This window comes from Pteronotus mesoamericanus, unplaced genomic scaffold (assembly GCF_021234165.1).
Source record: "Pteronotus mesoamericanus isolate MK-2021 breed Mesoamerican mustached bat unplaced genomic scaffold, CSHL_Meso_final contig_263, whole genome shotgun sequence".
Taxonomy (NCBI): Eukaryota; Metazoa; Chordata; class Mammalia; order Chiroptera; family Mormoopidae; genus Pteronotus; species Pteronotus mesoamericanus.
In genome coordinates, this window is record NW_026555112.1 from 8,501,951 (window position 1) to 8,522,207 (window position 20,257).

General features: G+C 39.4%; 1 protein-coding gene across 1 annotated transcript in view; it reads right to left on the reverse strand.

The window, feature by feature from the left end:
- Positions 1–20,257, reverse strand: part of ANO4 (anoctamin 4) — a 323,866-nt gene that overhangs the window by 65,518 nt on the left and 238,091 nt on the right. Inside the window, exon 10 of the mRNA XM_054574503.1 lies at positions 3,875–3,981. Coding sequence (XP_054430478.1) covers positions 3,875–3,981 — 107 coding nt within the window. The remainder of the gene's footprint in view (positions 1–3,874; positions 3,982–20,257) is intronic.

Below are 20,257 nucleotides of genomic sequence, written 5' to 3' on the forward strand. Positions count from 1 at the left end.
TCTATGATTAGATCCTGATTGGAGCCCAGAGTCTTAGCCTAACTGGAAAAAGAAGGATGCACTGACTCACTTTGTATTGATGGAGGGTCAATCAATGTTCAGGTACTTTTAATCGTACTAACATAGTAATGTGATTTCAGAGGCTTGACATTAACTCTAAATGTCTAAGGAAAGCATTTGAAATACAAATATCCATATGGCTTTGTATTTTGTGTAGCACACAGGAGACCCTCAATAAATACCTTTCTAATGGATGAGTAAGTTAGTATGTAGAAAGCTTTGGGTGCCTGGAGTTTCTACTGAGAATTCCACATATCTCATCAATAACTTTCAAGCATCCCAGATACTATTTTTTTAAAAAAAGGATTCACATAGACCTAAGAAGAGACTCTGATGATGACCTTTATAAGTTTTTCATAATTTATCCAAGTCCTACAAAGTAAGAAAGCAGTTAATATTTGAAGTCTATCAGTTTACTAATTTCCCCTCTGAGCACCAATTTTGAAAATACAAATCAGTTTCAAGACTTATTTGATGTGTTTATAGAAATCCCTCTTGCTCTATCAATTGCTGTATTTTGAAGATGAATTTCAACAGGCTTGATTTTCACAGTTGTAATAAATTTAGAGTGAAGTTGAAAAACTTACAGAGTGGTAGTTTACACTCCACTGAAATTCTCTTATGAATCATTTTTATAAGTCAGTATTTTTGTTATCTAATTAACGTTGGCTCATGCAAGATGCCACTTTCAAAAAGAGGTTCGGACAGAAAATAACATTGGGTAGACATTAATTCTATCAGTAAATTAATTTTTCTAATATGGTGTTTCTTTTATTTATGAAACCAAAGATGACAATGAAACATTGGGTTAATAGCATTTGTATATAGTTTTACTTCATATTTATTTTTTAGCACAATGCCTGATCCTGGGTTACAAGTTCATTCTGTAATTGGTTATTGCTAATTTTCCAGTACATCATTACTTATTTTCAAAAAACTGGAGGTCCGTAAATAGAATTCTCCATTTTCCGTCAAATGAGAGAACTATTAAGAAAAAAAAATCTCTTACTAGTGATAACATGACACTTCCTGTGCTCCTTCAGAACATTTAAAATTCACTGTCTCTGCCCTTCTTTTGTCTCTACCTTGACTAGTTGTAAAAACAGCCCATATTTTGAGATGAAAAATTAAGCACAAAAATTGTTTTGTGACCTCATTATACACAGTTTTTGACTGTATAAGGATGCTATGGTTAGACACTGATCATGTTAAAACATTTTCAATTCAGTTTAACAGCACTTCTATAGCATTCCAGATACTGTGTTAGGCGATGATGAAAGAAAGACAAATAAGGCAACTTATTTATAATTAAGGAGCTTATTATCTAGACTAACAATTTTCAGCTGAAGATTCTCGACACACTAGCATGTCACAGTGAGTTATAAGGTGTGCTGCAAATTATAATATCAATATTAGCAAAGGCAATATTTTAAAAAAACTATTTGCATTTTATGAAATAATCTGGAATAGCTAAAGCTGTAATCATTTCTCCCCTACTGGTTTTCTGGTATGCTCATGAAACAATGTTAACTGAAAAAACAGTATGATAAAAATTAAGTGTAGCATATCCTAAGTTTGTTTTTACAAATCAGAAGGACAAATAGGGCATAAATATAAAAAAGTATTAATGTAATATTTAAATTATTTAACACACCAAAATGTTAACATTGATTCTCTTTGGGTGGTAGAATTTTCATAGTGTCATTGAAAATAAACAATTATAGATAATAAGAGAAGAGTTGTAAATGATTAGTTATGATGTAAACCCACAAAAACAATTGCCATATGAATTCAGAGGCGGGCCCAATCCCTTTACGCTAGAATGGCCATGGGGGACTTTTGCAGAGGACGTGTCTAAAGGGTAGGTGACTGCCGTAGACAATGTGAGCATGTGCTGACCCCTCACGCCGCTGAAGTTAAGACAGACCTAAATCAGGTTCATTTCACCGTTCCCACCCACACTGACTCTCACTGAAAGTACCATTCCAGGTATATTCAGGTCTGGACTAGGCAACTACCTAGTTCTGCCTATTGTATTTCAATTTATACAGGTTGGGATCAAAGTAGTCTGGTAGCTTCGGCACTCTAGTGACTCACACTGAGCTGCATTTGACTAAACCTCTCAAATCTGTTCCTCTCCTGTTGTTGAGCAACATTTCTCCCACAGGGCCAGGCAAGTTGCTTTGCTGAATTTGAGTGTAAGACTTTATATTTACAAACTACCAAATGTCATCTTGTTGGACTTGGCTGAGATTCCCAGATCCGTGAGATCAGTTAGGCTCTTGACTCCAATGACTAACATATTTAATGCCTCCTTCCAGTCTCCACCCAACCTGAAAGCTTGCTGAGTGGGCTGTTTAGCCTAAGTGCCAGATATCAATGCATTGCCCCTTCGCTCCAAATGTACTTAATTGCCTGCTTTGCAATAATGGAGCTGGACCTTGTAGATTATTTCTCCCCTGCCAGAGGGTACAATGTGAAGTGATGCTAGCAGAAGGCACTGGAAGGGGAGGGAGCTGATTTTCCGGGTATCAGCATGCTCCCCTCAGCAGGCATCGGCAACACACGGCTTCTAGGGTACGCTGCTCCTGCAGGACATGGAGGACAGGGGCACATGGCAGCTTCCCAAGGGCAGGAGTCCCTTGAACAGCCTCACAGAATAGTGCCGCTGATGCAACATCTCCCAGCGAATGGCTTGCCTGGAACCTCCGCACAGCGTCTCTGGGACTGGAGAGGACAGGCCCAGAGAGTCCTGCACGCACGGCACGCCCGGCCAACTGCTCTGCTGCCCAGTGAGCCACAGCTGCACCCCGTCCGACAGGGCCTGAATCTCAGCTTTGCTGTGGGCAGTCCTTCTAGGGGTGGTGGCTGCTCCTAATACTTGCTCTTCCTCTATTCTTTAGAGGTCTTCTTACTCTTTGGTAGCCAATCCTCCATTATTCCAATCCCTTGTCACAGTTCATTTTTTCCATTAAACTTTCCCTCTTTAATTATGTGGGATTTTTGTCTTTTGATTAGACCCTGACTAATATAGGTCATTAATCAAACTATTGATAAAAATCTTGCTGGGACAGAGATAAGGACAAAGCCACCCAATTGTTCCTGATAATATAATAATCTGCTTAATAAGGCAGGAAATTTGGTAATATGGAGAAATTCTTGTAAAAATGTACAAAGTATAAATTGTGGCGGCTGTTTAATGGGGGTGGTGATTATCTGGAGAATTTACTTACTTGTGACAGCTCACGTCTGCACTTGCAGCTTCCTCTGCCCGGAATACCTACCCTCCAACCCCCCACCTGCCCATCCTGGCTCCCTCTTGTTGTGTCTCAGTCCAAATTTCAGCTTCTCGGTGAAGCTTTCCCTGACCATTCCATCTCAGCTTTATCCCACCCCCAGTCTTTCCCAGTCTCTCTCAGAAACCTCAAACATTGCCATTTCTTCACATTACTTATTATATTTACTTATTTATTGCCTGCTTTTAGCTCTTTCAACATAAGCTCCAGAAGAGACCTGGACCAACCCCGAGTCCAGTGCCTGGCACACAGTGGCCATTCCCCAAATGTTTGTTGAATTGAGAATTGAGAAAACTATCCCAGGATCTTAGACAAATGAAGTAACATGCTATTTAAAAAAAGAGATCTAAGGATGCTGTTACAATAAGATTTTACGCTTGTGAGATATCCATCAAGGGAAAAGTTAGAGGTTTCACAAATGACAAGAATTTCTAGAATGGATATTAATAAAACAAAAGGAAAAAAGTTTGTAATCCCCCAAAATCAAGTGTAGCTTTCTATACTAATACACTACTTACCAATTTTGTTTTTTCCTTCTTCATACTTTATTCTTTGTAAAATATGATGTACAATTCTACTTCTTGTGGCGTTGTTGAAGAAGGTGTCTTTGTTGTGTATGATGAAACTGCACACACATTGAAAACACAAGTTGAGGATTAATCGGAGGTGAAGACTCTAATTTTTGGTATTATTGGGCGTTACTCATACAGAGGTGCCTTCAATGAGCCACAGACAGGGGAGGGCTAGGATGGCAGGAGAGAGCCCAGAGGTCGCAGCAGGGGCAGGCGGCTCACAAGTCTCAGTAGTTTTGGTTCTCAGTCTCCTAAGCATTAACATCATTATGTCAGGAAGGAGTTAGAGCTAAACAAAATTAAGGAACCTTAAAAAACATTCATAGCTAGTCTCGGCCTCATATCTTACTTTTTCTCAGTATGGTCATTAGATAAATTCAACTAATAATGCATTTTGTCTTTATCTCCTCTTCTCTTTTCTCCCACCCTGATTTTTTCCAGAAATTTTATTATCTGAAACTGGTGAGGGTGGTGGATACAGGAGTTAGGTACTGAGATCTTGTCTGGCTCAAGAGTAAGGCGAGCATCTAAAAATGACGTCTGTCCATTCCTTTCCCATAGTCTTTCCTGGATAAGCCCCCTCTTCTAAAGCATATACTTAAGATTGCTTTCTCTCTCAGCCAGAAGCCCACCCAGCCCCCACAGTTTTTCACACACACACCCGCCCCCCAACCATGACCTTGGGTTTTCCAGTAGGTGTTTCTATGCTACTGAGAGATTTTCCAGGGGATCATAGAGCTTCCCAGACCACAAAATTCAGCATGAAACAGCCATGTCTTCCTCTCCCAGGAATGTGTTAAATGATGGAATATTAGAGATACTGTAAGTATTGTACAATTGCTTCACAAATTGTAAAATGCTCAACAAACTTTTAGGGGGTACTTTGTATGAGCTGGAATCTACACAAGGCTTATCAACATTGGTAGCAATTGCCCTCAAAATCTAACTCAGAAGTCACCGCTTCCAGCAAGTCTCCCCACTCCTACCTTGAAAGCACTGTCTCCTCTGAGCTTTTCCTTATCTTGCAAACACACTAATTTACCGATCATTCCGTACTGTCATTCATTTTCATTCATTCGCTCAGCAAATGTTTATTGAGGGCACTCGGTAAGGTACTGATTATACAATGGTAAATAAAACAGACAAAATCTTTGTCCTTGAGAGGCTTACAAGGTAGTGGGAAAAGCAAACCATGAAGGAAATGAACGTGATCCTAGGGCAAAGATAGGCAGAATCAAACTCCTTTTGTGTGCCTCTCTCCCTCACAAGACTGTGAGTTCATTTTAGGCAAAAGACTGAATCATCATCATTTCTGTAGCCCCATGGCCTAGTGAGTGCCTGGTACACTAAAAATCTGGGTGCAGATTTTTGAAAAGCAGTAAGTGTCATGGGGATTTACATTGGAAAACATTGCTATTAAATGTTTTTCTTCAAGAAGATGATGGATTCTCAAGAGTTGTTCAAATTATGGGAAGAAGAGATAAAACAGGCTTAAGAGAGGGTGTTTATGAATGCAGTTTGGTTTGGGAACAGAATTGGGAATGTGAGTTTAAAATAGCGTATAAAGGAGAGAAAGGCCAGAGAACATGAAGACAAAACGTATGAAAACAAAATGTGAAGACATATGAGCTGATTTCTTAGAGAAGTATTTTCCTCTCACTTTTACTTTTATCCTGTTATAGATTATTGTTCTCAGAAAAAGGTAGTTTGACTTGACGGATGAGAGAGAGATGCTATGTGGATAAGTGAGGAAGTCACAGCATTTATCTTATATTTTCTCTAGGGTTTTTGAAAACATTTTGTGTCATCAGAGAGGAAAACCAAGAGTTACCTCAAATGTGGTTCCTTTTATTTTATCCCCCTCTGCTTTTTCACCTTGAGACAGACCATTACATTTTAATACTAAATAGAGATGTCATAAAGAAATAGATGACAAATAAAAAGCCCAGTTGACTCACAATTTTGGAAGATAACTGAAAGTTGATAAACACAGCCATGCCTGACAAGATACTCCAGGCTAAAGCCCATGTCCTTCCTCTGATACATAGTGTTCTGCTTCCTTCTCCTGTTTAGCACATTATGTTTTGTGAGCTCATGTAATAGTTCTCTAAAATAAGCACAACAGACAAGCTTCAAAACTGAGTTTCCTCTTCCTTACATATATGTTGTACCTGGAGCCCGGAGATTTTTCAGTAGAAACGAACACATACAGCCCATGCCAGGGGCTAATCTATGCATCCTAGACATGTTAACTCATTTGATCCTTACAACAACTCAGGTATTAAGGACTTTAGAGCCTCATCTTACAAGTGAAGAATCCGAAAGGTTAAGTAATGTGTCCAAAATCACTCAACTAATAAGAGGCAGGGCAGGATTTGAACTCAAGCCGTCTGGCTCCAGAGACTGCCCGCTTACCCACGCCACCCCCCTGCCTCCCTGGGAGAGAACACCTCCTGGACGTGGGCTCTTCTTGGGATCAGCCCAAGAGTGGTTCTGCTTGGAATGCTCTCCTTGCTTCCAATCACCCTTTGAGCCTCGGCTCGGGGCACATCCCCCTCCAAGGGTCTTCCTGACCCTTACCCGAAAAAGTAATGGGGGGCTCTAAACATGAAGGAAGCGGCTCTTAGCTCCATTGCTCCTGCTTTCCCTTAAGACTTTGAAGTGAAAGAGCCTCAGTCTCAGCCCTGGCTCTGTCACTTATTAGGTGGTATCAGAACTTCCCCTCACTTCTCCGGATCTCTGTTTCTTTGCCTGTGAAAATGGGGATACCACTGTAACCTCTCACAGGGTTTCTGCAGAATTAGACGAGATGACAAACACTGTTGAGCCCACCGTCTGGCATTCAACACGCTCTCTCAGCTGCCGTCACTGCTGTTACTCCTCTGACATTATACAGACCCATCAGCCTACGTGCCTGACTTCTCAATCTGAGCTTCCTGAGGCAGGGACCAGCCACGCTCATCTCTGTATTCCAGCAGTAACACAGGGCTTGGCAGTGACGCATCTTTAAAGTTGGCCCAAATGAGCGGACTTTTGGAGCACACTAGCTAACATATGAGACGATCTCATCTCCTTGTACCTTGGCCTCTACTCCTGCCTCCTGGACATCTTTCCACTCATTCCATTTTCCCAGATACTGTTTGAACCATTCTCTGGCTCAAATCTTCCTGTAGGGTGTTGAGCAATCTATTTTCCCTGTCACTCCTTCAAAGTGGGGGACTAAGAGAACAGTGATGATTCCCTACATCATGGTTCTCAAGCTTTTCTCAGCCACTTAGCCTGTAGAAACAACTTTCTTCAAATGAAATCAGGCACACGCACACATGCACGCGACAGAAGCTGAGCTATTCTGGCAAACATAAGACTTGGTGCTCAGTCTCTGAGGTACTCAGGCTCCACACAAGCTTAAAAACTCACCTCTGTTGGCACACATTGCTGGTGGGGCAGCGAATCAGTACAAATTCTATGAGGGCTACTTGACAAGCTCTGTCAAAGTTATGCATATATCCTCATCTTCTATCTTCTGACCCAGCAAGCTCTCTTTCAGAAATTTATTCTCCTAATACACTCGCCCACATGCAAAGTGACAGATGTACAAGAATGTTCATTATGGCATGGGTTATAGTAGCAAACACCCGAAAATGACCTAAATAATTCACCAGTGGGGGATAGGATAAACAAATTATGGTACAAATTTCAATGAAATATTCTGCAGCTGTAAAATGATTAAGGTGCTCACTGTAGCCATAAAACATCTCCAAGGCACTACAGAGAAAAACAAACAAGGTTCAAAACAGTCACAGAGCTATTTGTGTCCAAGAGGAAAACATGCACAGTTACAGCTACACATATTCTGACATATATTTGCTTGTGTGGGCATAGATTGGCTGTGGATGGACACACACGCATCCGGAAACACTGGTTGCCTCTGGCTGAGACGGTAGGAAGAAATTTTCACTATACACGCTTAAGAAATTTTTTTCACATATACAACCTACAAAAATGGAAACATTTTTAAAAAAATGAAATTTTAAAGGGAAAATGCCATTTCTGTTCCAGGTCTGTTCGCACCTTCCCCCTGAGGGGTGAGGAGGGGAAAAACTGCTGGATTGGTAGAGGAGGGTCATGTAGTTACATGACCAAGGCTCTAAATGTACATCTCCTTCTCCAGCCTCCTGGGAGGGTTGGTAATATGCTCTGAGTCACACAACCAGCAGGTAGAGAGGAAGGATTCAAAAGTCATCTGTCTTGCTCCAAATCTTCCCTCTTGCTTGCAAAAGGGACTGCTGGGAGCATGGATCTGCCTTTGTGTGTGCGTGTTTGAAGGGGGCTTTCTAGATGCTTCCATCTGGCCCTGTGGGGGAAAAAAAAAGCCCTCTTTCCCTTGTAGAATGCAGGCACTATGAGGGCAGGGCTTGGACTGCCTTGTTCCCGGTTCCAGGGCCTGAGGGAACAAGCAGACCATATGTTGCCCATAACCCCAGAGGCCCAATGAGTGTTCCAGAAATTGTCAGAATATATTACAGATAAAGTTTACATTTTTTTCTTAACTCGATCATTCTAAAAATCAGTTTATTTTGGCATTACGTTTTCAAAGTGACACTGCTTTGCGGAAAAGAAAGGCAAAGAAGAGGCTTCTTAAAAGTGGTTTAATACCCATTTTAAGGAATTTCTGAGACTGACAAAACAAACAAATATCCTTTCAACGGTATGAAAAATCTTCATGGTCTAAGTACCCACCTCTGTTTCTCTCTGTCCTGAAAACCTCCATGGTTTAAAACTTCAAGTAGTATCTTTCTCAAGAAGCATCTAACTACTTACAGATGGTGTTGTACAATTATTTTAGACTTACAGCCACACTGCTGGTCTCTATACATTAAAAATCCTAAGGCATATGGCAAGTAGGAAACAGAACCAGGCACCTAATCAAGGCATGTTTCTTGGGCCTGGAGTAGAGGAGCTTGAAGAATCGTCCCCTGTATGTGACTACTATAGGCTTCTTGCTCTCCGCTGTGAATAGAAGCATTGCAATTATCCGGTGCCCATTTCCCCACTGTCTGTTGGAAATGTAGGGGACAGTTAACTGGTCTTTTTCATCGACAGGTCTCTGGTTCAAGAAGAACCATACCTGAAGAGCTGCTTCCAAGGATCCTCATCCCCAAGCTAACCTGATGTTGCAACATGAGATCCCAGATGTTGAGCCTGATGCCATATTGGGATGACCACTGGGGATCCTGTAATGGGAATGACTACACTTTCTTTGTGGGAGAAATGTGAGTAAATTATGGTCAGAGGGGAAACGGTGGTGGGCTGCCAAAAAGGCCACAATTCTTCCCATCCCTGTACACACAGCCCTTTGGGAATTTCTTCCTTCCTCCATCAACTATTAGAGTCTGTCTCTCCATGCCTTGAATCTGAGTGGGATTTGTGATGGACATTAATCAACAGAATGTGGCAGAAGTGATTGTTGTGAGAGTTCTGAGCCTAGGCCCAGGCTCCGTGGCTTCCACTCCTGCCTGCTTGAAATACTGCCCCAAGACCACCAAGGTAAAGAAGTATGGAAATAAATATTTCAGGAAACTTTCTTAATTAGATTTTAAGAAGAGATTTCTTTTTTAACATGGAGAAGCAAAGCTGATACAGTTAACTGTCACTTAAATTATGTCCTCACATTAATGAAAATCTAAGTAAGAACAAAGCAACCAATTATTATTTTTTAATGTGTCAAGACCTATTCTGAGAGGTTTTGGGCTTTCATTGACTGCAGTGCCATAACTAACTTCTTATCTCAAGTATACTTGACTGTTCAGTAAAGATTTTCAAGTCTCATTTTAGGATTAAGGTGATAAGCTCCTGGAATATAAGCACTGTAAGACATTTTTCTTATTTCAATGGTCATTTCTAATTGTACTTCATGATACCATCTCTGCTATTTGACTGTTAAATACAAACTAAGAAATACTCCCTCTTGACACATCCAGGTAAAGACGGAAAATTAAACACTTGTATTCCATTTTCCTCTCTCTCAAAACCCCAGGAAAATAATGGTAAAGTGTGTCTGTGTTTAAACAAAGGTAAAAATCCTCAAGGATCAAAGATAGCAAAGAACAGCAACCAAATGTTGGAATGTGAAAAGCAGACAGATAACTGGTAACAGACCTAGGAGACCAGAAAAAGCTGAATCCAAAACCAGCTTGGGGAAAACCAAGAACAATCATATTTACGCTGCAAAAATCTCATAAAATTTTAGAACTGGGTCCAGTGACCTCTAGAAGTAGGATAAATGGGATGCTGAAATGAGTACTGATTAAAAGCTGTTTAGGAAGATGCTAGATGCCCATATCCTTACCCGGACTCTACCAGACAACTGGATTTTTTTTTTTAAATAGGGTTATGCAGTCTCTGAACTAAAAGACATCAGGCATGGTTATGGGTAGAGGTACCATAGCGAAAACTGAGGGATCAATTGCAACCTGGAAGCTGAGTCCCCTAGCTATCTTCATCCGCTTAGGCTCCAGGATACTGGCAGCCAGACCTTCACTTTCCACGTAGAAGACCAGCCAATTCCTCTCTGGGGAATCTGAGAAGCCTAAGATGAGAGATTTGAAGATAATGACATCGGAGACATCAGGACAATAAAAACCACCCAGCCATTTTCCTACAATAAAGCCCACAGTGGGAGGCCCCACTTATTACTCTGAATTCATAATCAAGTTTTGCATTTCCTATTCTTAAGTATGGAATGCCAGTCAAAAGTTACTAGGTACCTGAAGATATCCATTAAAACACATTAAAAATGATGAATAATGCCATATATGACAAGCTTCCAGCTAACATCACATTCAATGGTGAAAAGCTAAAAGCTTTTCCTCTAATGATTAGTCAGGAACAAGTCAAGGATGTCCACTCTCACCACTTACATGCTACAAAGCACTGGATATTTAAGCCAGAGCAATTAGGCAAGAAAAGAAAAAAAGATATCCAAATTTGAAACAAAGAAGTAAAACTGTGCATCCCTATGCTCATAGCAGAGCTATTTACAATAGCCAGGTGCTGGAAACAGCCTAAGTGCCCATCAGTAAATGAATGGATCAAACAATCTGTGGTACATTTACACACTGGAATACTATGCAGCAGAAAGAAACAAGGAACTCCTACCTTTTGCGAAAGCATGGATGGAATTGGAAAGTATTGTGCTAAGTGAAATAAGTCAGTTAGTGAAAGACGAATACTATATGATCTCACTTATAAGAGTAATCTAATGAACAAAATAAACTAACGAACAAAACAGAACCACAGGCATGGAAATAGGAACAGATTGACAGTGAGCAGAAGGGAGGGGTCATGGTGTAAAGGGAGAGGGACTAGACAAAAAATATGTATGAATGACCCATGGACATGGGCAACAGTGTGCGGATCAACTGTGGGAGCGGGGGCTGGGATGGGCGAAGGAGGGCAAAGGGGGAAAAATTGGGACAACAGTAATAGAATAACAATAAAAAAAGAAGTAAAATGTCACTATTTTTAGGTGACATGATATACACAGACATTCCTAAAAACTTGACCAAAAGACTGTTAGAACCAATAAACAAATTCACTGAAGTTGCAGAATATAAAATCAATATACACAAAGCTGTTGCATTTATAGACACTAATGATAAACTATTAGAAAGAAAATTAAGAAAAATATCTCATTTATAATTGCATCAAAAAGAATACCTAGGAATAAATTCAACCAAGGAGGCAAAAGACCCATACAATGAAAATTCTAAGACACTGATGAAACAAATTGAAGACACAAATAAATAAAAAGATATTGTACGCTCATGGATTGGAAGAATACTGTTTTTCTAAAAAGATTTTATTTATTTTTAGAGACAGGGGAAAAGAAGGAGAAAGAGAGGGACTGAAACATCAATGTGTGGTTGCCTCTCTCACGTCCCCTATCAGGGACCCAGCCCATAACCCAGGCATGTGCCCTGACTGGGAATTGAACTGGCAACCCTTTGGTTCACAGGCCAGCACTCAATCCACTGAGCCACACCAGCCAGGGCTGGAAGAGTACTGTTAAAATATCCATGCTACCCAAAGCAATCTATGGATTCAATGTAATCTCTATCAAAGTTCCAACAGCATTTCTCATAAAAATAGAACAAACAATCCTAAAATTCATAGGGAACCTCAAAAGAGCCTGAATAGCCAAAGCAATCTTGAGAAAGAAGAACAAAGCTAGAAGCATCATGCTCCCTGATGTCAAACTATATGAAAAAGCTACAGGATTCAAAACAGTACAGTAATGGCCTAAAAAGAGACACATAAAACAATGGATCAAAACAGACAGCCCAGAAATAAACCTACACATATATGGTCAATTAACTTATGACAAGGGAGACAAGAATATACAATGGGAAAATGGCAGTTTCTTGAGTAAATGGTTTTGAGAAAACTGAACAAACATATGAAAAAGCATAAAACTGGATTTTATACCATATACAAAAATGAACTCAAAATGGATTAAAAACTTGATAGGACCTGAAGAAAATATAAGTGTTAAGCTCCTTGATACTCCTCTTGGCAATGATTTTTTTTTGGATTTTACACCAAAAGCAATGGCAACAAAATAAAAAAAACAACAAGTGGAACCCAATAAAACAAAAAAGCTAATGCACAGCAAAAACCCAAAACCATCAACAAAATGAAAAGGCAGCCTATGCAATGGGAGAAAATAGTTGCAAATCATATATCTGATAAGGGATTAATATCCAAAATATATAAAGAACTCATACAACTTCATAGCAAAACACAATCTGATCTTTAAAAATGGGCAGAAAATCTGCTTAGACATTTTTCCTAAGATGACATACAGATGGTCAATAGGTACATAAAAAGGTGCTCAACATCACTAATCATTGAAGAAATGCAAATCAAAACCACAATGAGATATGATTTCACCAAAAGACAAAAAATAACAAGTACTGGAGAAGATGTGGAAACAACGGAACACTTGTGCCCTGTTGGTAGGATTGTAAACTGGTACAGCCGCTATGGAACACAGTATGGAGGTTCCTCGGATTTGAGATAGATCTACCATATGATCCAGCAATTATACTTCTGGGTACTTAGTGAAGGAAATGTAAACACTAACTTGAAAAGATATATGAAATCCCATGTTCACTGCAACACTATTGTAAATAGCCACGATATGGAAGCATCCTAAGTACCCACTGATGAATGAATAAAGCAAACATGGTATACTATTCCATTATATCTATATATACATACATACACTATTCATATATATACACACTAGTCGTATATATGTAAATATACTATTTCATTATATAGGTTTACAAATGTGTGCTATTCATATGAGATCTGTTCAGAAAGTATCCAGCCATGTACTGTGAAAAATAAGAGATATTTAGTGAAGAAGATACAAGATACAAGAAACATTGTACAGAGGACAATGATGCCTCAGTCCCTGTCAAAGGCGGCACCTTGGGACCTCCCACAATTCTCCCAATTGCAATCAGCTGCCCTGTGTGTGGTATTTTCCTGAATCTTATCGACAGTCTGAAATTTCTTCCCTTTCAAAGGTGATTTTAATTCTGGGAAAAGGCAGAAGTTGCAAGGCGCAAAATCTGGGCTGTAGCAGGGCTGAGTGATAACCTAGGTGAATTGATGTTTTGCCGAAAAACTGCATGGGACATGATGCGTGAATGGGTGCATTGTTGTGATGAAGCCGCCAATCCCCAGTTGCCCATAGTTGTGGCCTTCTGAATCATCTGACTAGTTTCCATGGAGGAATGTTAAGCTTAATGTAAAATTTGATGCAGATTTGTTGCTCTACTTGCTCAGTCATTTTGAATGCGACGGCCATACAGTGCACATGCTCACTCAATGGGCATCTACTGCCCCCACTGAGTAGTACAATGAAGTCATCATTATTCACACATGCACATTCCGGTCCACTCTCCTTGGCTGCCAGGTTACAGCAATGTGTGAACTGTGCTCATTATATTAACAATGGTTGGATTTTTTTCTGGACAGACGTCATATGCATGCGCATGTGCATCATATATATGTAAATATATAGGTATACCATATCATTATATATAGGAATAGCATTCAGCCACCAAAAGAATGGAATCTTGCCACATGCAAGTACATGGAGTTGGGGACACTATGCTAAGTAAAATGTCAGATAAATAAAGACAAATATCATATCATCTCACTTATATGGGGAATCATTTAAAAAAACAAACAAACACAGATACAGGGAACAGATTGGTGGTTGCCAGAGGTAAAGGGTTGGGGGTAAGTGTGTGGGCAAAATGGGAGAAGGGGTCCAAAGGTACAAACTTACCACTGTAAAATAAATAAGTGGTGGGGATATAATGCACAGCATGGTTTCTTTAGTTAAGAGTTTCTAAGAGAATAAACCTTAAAAGTTCTCATCATGATAAAAAAAAGTCTAACTATGTATGGTGACAAGTGCTCAGTAGACTTATTGTGATTATCATTTTTCAATATCTACAAATATAATCATTATTGTGTACACCTGAAGCTTATATGTTATGTATCAATTATATCTCAATTAAAAAATCATACTCAGAGAATTAAGATAATGGAATTGTGCAAAAAAGCTCAAAATATGATTTTAAAAAGCCCAAACATTATAAAAATATGATAGCTCTTAGAAACCAAAACAAAATTAGAACAGAAATTAAAATTCACCAGAAGAATTATACATAAGTTGAGGAAATATTCCAGAAAATAAATTGAGGAAATCTTTTGGTTCTAGATAATAAAATGGAGAGAAAAGATAAGGACATGAAAGAATCAGCTCAGGAAGTTCAATATCTGGAAAATAGGAATTCCAGAAAGAGAAAAAGAACAAATCATCCACAAAATTCAAGAATTATTCAAGAAAACTTCCCTAAACTGACAGACATGAGTATTCCAGTTAAAAGGCTCCACAGAATACCCATTGCAAAAGATGAATAAAGAGCCACATCAAAATATCTAACTATGATATTGCAGAACACTGGGGACAAGCTTCCACAGAGAGGAAAACAGGTTATACAGAGAGAATTAGGAGTTTGAATGTTTTGAAGTTCTCTCAGCAATATGAAATTTTAGAATCAAAGAAGCAAGGCTATAAAAACTCTGAAGGAAAAGGATTTTGGCCTGATATAGGTGTTTATACCTAGTCAAACTATTATTAGGAGTGAACTACAATAAATATGTGTATTAGTTTGCCATAAAAAAGTACCATGGATTGGGAGGCTTAAGCAACAGAAGTGTATTTTCTCCTAATTTTGGAGGAATAAGCTGCTTCCCAAATAGATAGAATATAACATGAATCTCCGAGCTCAAGAGATGACATAACCCCGACTTTATTGGTTTAAGGTAAAAACAAACCTGGGTTACAGTCTTGGTTCTGCCAAGTACAGTTGACCCTTGAACAACCACCTCCTTCTACCCCATGCAAATGAAAATCTATGAATAACTTTTGACTCCCCCAAAATACAACTAGTAAAAGCCTACTGCTGACCAGAAGCCTTACCAATAACAAAAACAGTTGATCAACACATACTTGGTATGTTATATGTATTATAACTGTATTCTTACAGTAAGGTAAGCTAGAGGAAAAACAAATGTTAAGGAAAATATATTTACTGTATTTATTAAAAAAATCCATGCATAAATGAACCCTTGCTGTTCAAACTTGTGCTCTTCAAGGGTTACTATACTACTTGAATTTAGAAAAGTAACATCTCTAATCCTCAGTATCTATCTATCAAATGTTACAACAATAATACACACTTCAAAGGGAGGTTTGAGTAATAGGAGGTAATGCATGTGGTATACTCATGTGCATATTTTCCTCATAAGTTATAGTTTTATGATTTTATTATTAGCTCATTATTTGTCATTTTATATAAAGATTACTGGTCCTCAGAACTTCCAGCCAAGATGGAGGCTTCCTCACACAACCAAAAGGACAACAAATTTAAAAACAAAAAACAACAAGAACTACCAGAAAATTGAACTGTATGGAAGTCTGACAACCAAGGGCTTAAAGAAGAAACATTCATCCAGACTGGTAGGAGGGAAAAAGACAGGCAACTGGGGTGGAGAGGATGCACAGCAAGGTGGCAGACCAGGCCAGGGGAGTTGGCACCTGGAGGACTTGGTGGTCCCACATCCGTGTGTGGATAAGATGTGAGAAACAACTGGGGAGTGAAGCACACAACACAGTCCAGCATGGGAAACTAAATCCTCAAAAAGAAACATTGCAAGCAAGAAGGGGCTGGAAAGAAGTATTTTAAGTCAAGAAAGGCAAGGACTTATATCCTAGGCTACTCTATTCGGCAAAGCTACCATTTAGAATGAAAGGGCAGACAAAGTGATTTCCAGATAAGGTCAAGTTAAAGGAGTTCATCATCACCAAGCTCTTATTATATGAAATGTTAAAGGGTCTTATCTTGTTCAAAACTATGAACAGTAAAATGACAACAAACCCACAACTGTCAACAACTGAACCTATAAAACAAAAACAAAGCAAACAACTAACACAGGAACAGAATCACAGAAGTGGAGATCACATGCAGAGTTATCAGAGGGGAGGATGGAAGGGGAAAATGTACAAGGAATAAGAAGCATAACTGGTATGTACAAAATAGACAGGGGGAGGTTAAGAATACTATAGGAAATGAAGAAGCCAAAGAACTTATATATATGACCCATGGACATGAACTGAGGAGGAAATGCTGGTGCAGGGTGGAGCGGGGAGAGTGCAGGGTGGAGCTGGGGGGCAGGGCAGAGGAGGATAAAGGGGAAAAAAATTGGACAACTATAATAGCACAATCAATAAAATATACTTAAAAAAAGATTACTGGTCCTCATAGTTTTAACACATCCCGCTAAGTATGTGCTATTTTGAAATCAGGTATTAAAAATTTTATGGAAATAAAATATTTAATTGAAATAAAATATTTTAGGCACAAAAATGCATTGAGAATAATATCAAACACTCACATACTCACTCACTGAAAAAATCACAGTTTGCTGATGCAGTCAAAGTCCTCCTGTGCGTTCCTCCTCAATTTCATTCCCCTACCCAAGAAGCAATCACTATCAGGAATTTTTTATACTCCTTCATGTATATGTATTCCTAAATATACAAGATTATATTGAATGTTTTAAATCTTTACAGAAATGATATCATGCTGTACTCATTCTTCTGTGACTGGCTTTCCTTGAGCAACTGAGGTTCCCTCACGTTAATACAAGGAGCTCCAGCCCATCGTGTGCCTGCTGCTTACAGTCTACTATACGAAGACACTGCAGTTCATCAATTCCTTCTCTTCTGGTGGCTATTTGGGCTATTTCCAATGTTTCATCATTATAAACAACACTGTCAAATGCACATGTGCAAATGTTTCTCAAGGAAGATATACATAGGAGTGGAATTTCTGGTATGTATATTTGAACTGGTATTAAGAAAGAAGCAAGAGTTAAAGTAGGGTGTCTAATTCATCTGTGTGTCAAAACATGCTGATATGACATGATTAATGGTGAGATTTGTTGCAATTAATTTGATGCTAATAATGACTAAAGTACCTAAATTTGGGGATTTTTTAAAAAGAATATTAAATTAGAATAGATTTGAGGTACATTCATAATAACATCAATTTACTCCCATGTATTCTAATGTGCTTTCTAGAAGAAAAGAAACCATAAAGAGAGTGTTACATAAGTAAAAATCACCATGTACCATGCTAGAAAAAGGTTGGAGAATTGTTGGCTGAATCAGTAAGTAATTTTAAATGTTAGTTACTTAATAAGCAGATATGTATTAATGGGGCCAGAGGCTGAAGGTCTATTGGTAAGACACTGTAGGCCAAACAGTACCTTTGAGGTCGGGTAGGTGTACACAGAACCAAGAAAGCTGGGGCTGTGGACAGTAATCTGAATAATTCTGTAGGAAAAAGAGGGAGGTAGAGGAAAGAATGAAGGTTTAGAGGAGGAGGAATACTGTAGGAAAGAGGGAAAAAGAGGAAGAGAAGAAAAACAGTAACATCCTAGAATTTGCAACAATTCAGACCAGTCGTCATCTATTCCTACCTGTAGCAAAAGTGAAAATCGACATATATACAACTCACACATATTATAACAACTCACACATATTATAACCATCTATTTTTATATCAAGTATGTACACTGTTAATAATAATAGACAAATTTATTGAACACTTACCAGAGGCATTTATACCCTGTGTTGCTAATTTTCATATTAGGTGAGTACTATTAGGGCTCCCAATTCACAGACGAAGAAAATGAAGCTCAGAACCTCGGTTTGCACGTTGCAGGGCAGGGGCTTGGAGAGCAGGCCCCACTCACTCCAGACCCTGTGCCCCTCACCAGAGCCTCTGTGAGCTCAACCATCAACCCGTTAGTGCAGACACTGTGATTCATTCACCTTTGCCCAGCCCTGCATGGTGCCGGGCCCTGAACGGGTCCTTGAAGCTGCCTGAACTGACATGGCCATTCAGAGAGCAAACCTGAAGGCATTGCTCCAATGTACGGGAGATCCCTTTTATCTGCCATTGAAGAGAGAGCCGGAGTGAAGAGAAACACATTTGTAAAAAACCTATAAAAACAAATTTGGAAACAGAGACGATGATTTCCTAATTAAGCCTTCGATCAGAAAGATCTAATTTAGAATAACCCAGGCCTCAGCTTTCCACTAATTAGGGTGCTACTGCAATTTAGTCCATAGTGAAATTTTGCCCAAATTACCCAGGCAATTGTCACTGCACCAAATTGATCATTCACTGACTCGCAGCTACTGTCTTAGTCTGAGTCTGATCTTGGTCCTGGGTCTCGTTTTAACATCCCCTATTGGAGCCGAGTCAGCCCGAGCCCTGAGCGAAGGGACAGATCTATCTGCTTCCCTGCAGTTCATTTATATTGCTGTGATCAGCAAAGGCCTAGACACTCGGCCGAGCATCTACAAAATTTCAAAGTTAGTAAAATTTAGTTTCCATAATCCCTGTATTTTAAAAAAAATTTCTAACCTTATTTTCCTTTAGCATCTTAGTGGTATTCTCTATCCAATCCCTATACAGCCAAAGCAGCCCACTATGGCTCTTCCATCTCTTTATTTTAACTCTCTGGGAGAGATCTGATAGACATAATTATAATGAGGTATAAATGAAGAACAATATTAAATATTTAATTTTTCCCAGGAATATTTTGGTTTTAGATGTAGATGGCTTTAGCCAAAGGATTAAAGTTCAAATTGTCAAATTCCAGATCTGAGGGACTGTATTATTTATTAAGTTATCTCTTAACTCCCTCTTCTATATTCTCCTCTAAGATGCCAGAGCTAGAACTCAGCCCACCTACAATACTCTCCTTTGCATCTAACTCTCTGATGTATTCGGCCAGTAGGAGGCACTACAGGAGACTGAAAGGGGGAAAAAGGGCATAAAGGTATTCTGCTTGGGTTTTCCTGTTTGCTTGTTGTTCCAGTTCCTGCTGCCCCAGCAGTGATTCTTCAACCTCACAGTGGCAATTGGTTCCAGTTTCTATTATTCTTTGTAAAGAAACACCCCCACTGGACTCACTGCATTGTCCTCTACCCCAGAGGCACCAGTGCCAGCAGGGTGGCATCTCCTCATCAGAAATCTGGGGCTCAGCTCTGAGCCCCTCCTCTGAGCTTCTAGGTTTTGATAACTCCAACTTCTTTCTTCTGCTCCCCGAGCCCTGGAGGCGGTAGCTGCCTCACTTCCTGAGGTTATTATCTGTGGGGCCTCAGCGCTCCTTTTGTGACATTTCAGTTCTCCGATATCTATTTCACCAATTCCCTGTATTAACCTCTGTGTTGAAATAACTGCGGGGTTCAGTCTTCCTGAATGGAGCCTGAGTGGTACAGGGAGTTAGAACAGAAGTGTTTGGGGAAGGGGTCTTCTCCCCCTCAGGAACCACATACGACATAAGCCGCCATTTCCCTATCCTGCTTATTAATTTGACAGGAACATCACCACAGTATAAAGATGGTTTCTGAATTTGAACTTGGAAATATTTTCAACCCCAAGTCTGATTTCTATCCTGACCATTTCACTTTCTTCTGCCCAAGTCTTTGCTAACTTGCATCGAAACTTCTTTTCCTAACAATACAGAGCGTATTTGAAATACAGAGGGTACAAGACATCACCTGAGTCTACGAAGAGCTCACAGGCTAATGGTTTTTTAAACGTGACAGGACAAAAAACAGTAATAACAAGAGACATTCTCGGGTAGGTTGCATTGTTATTC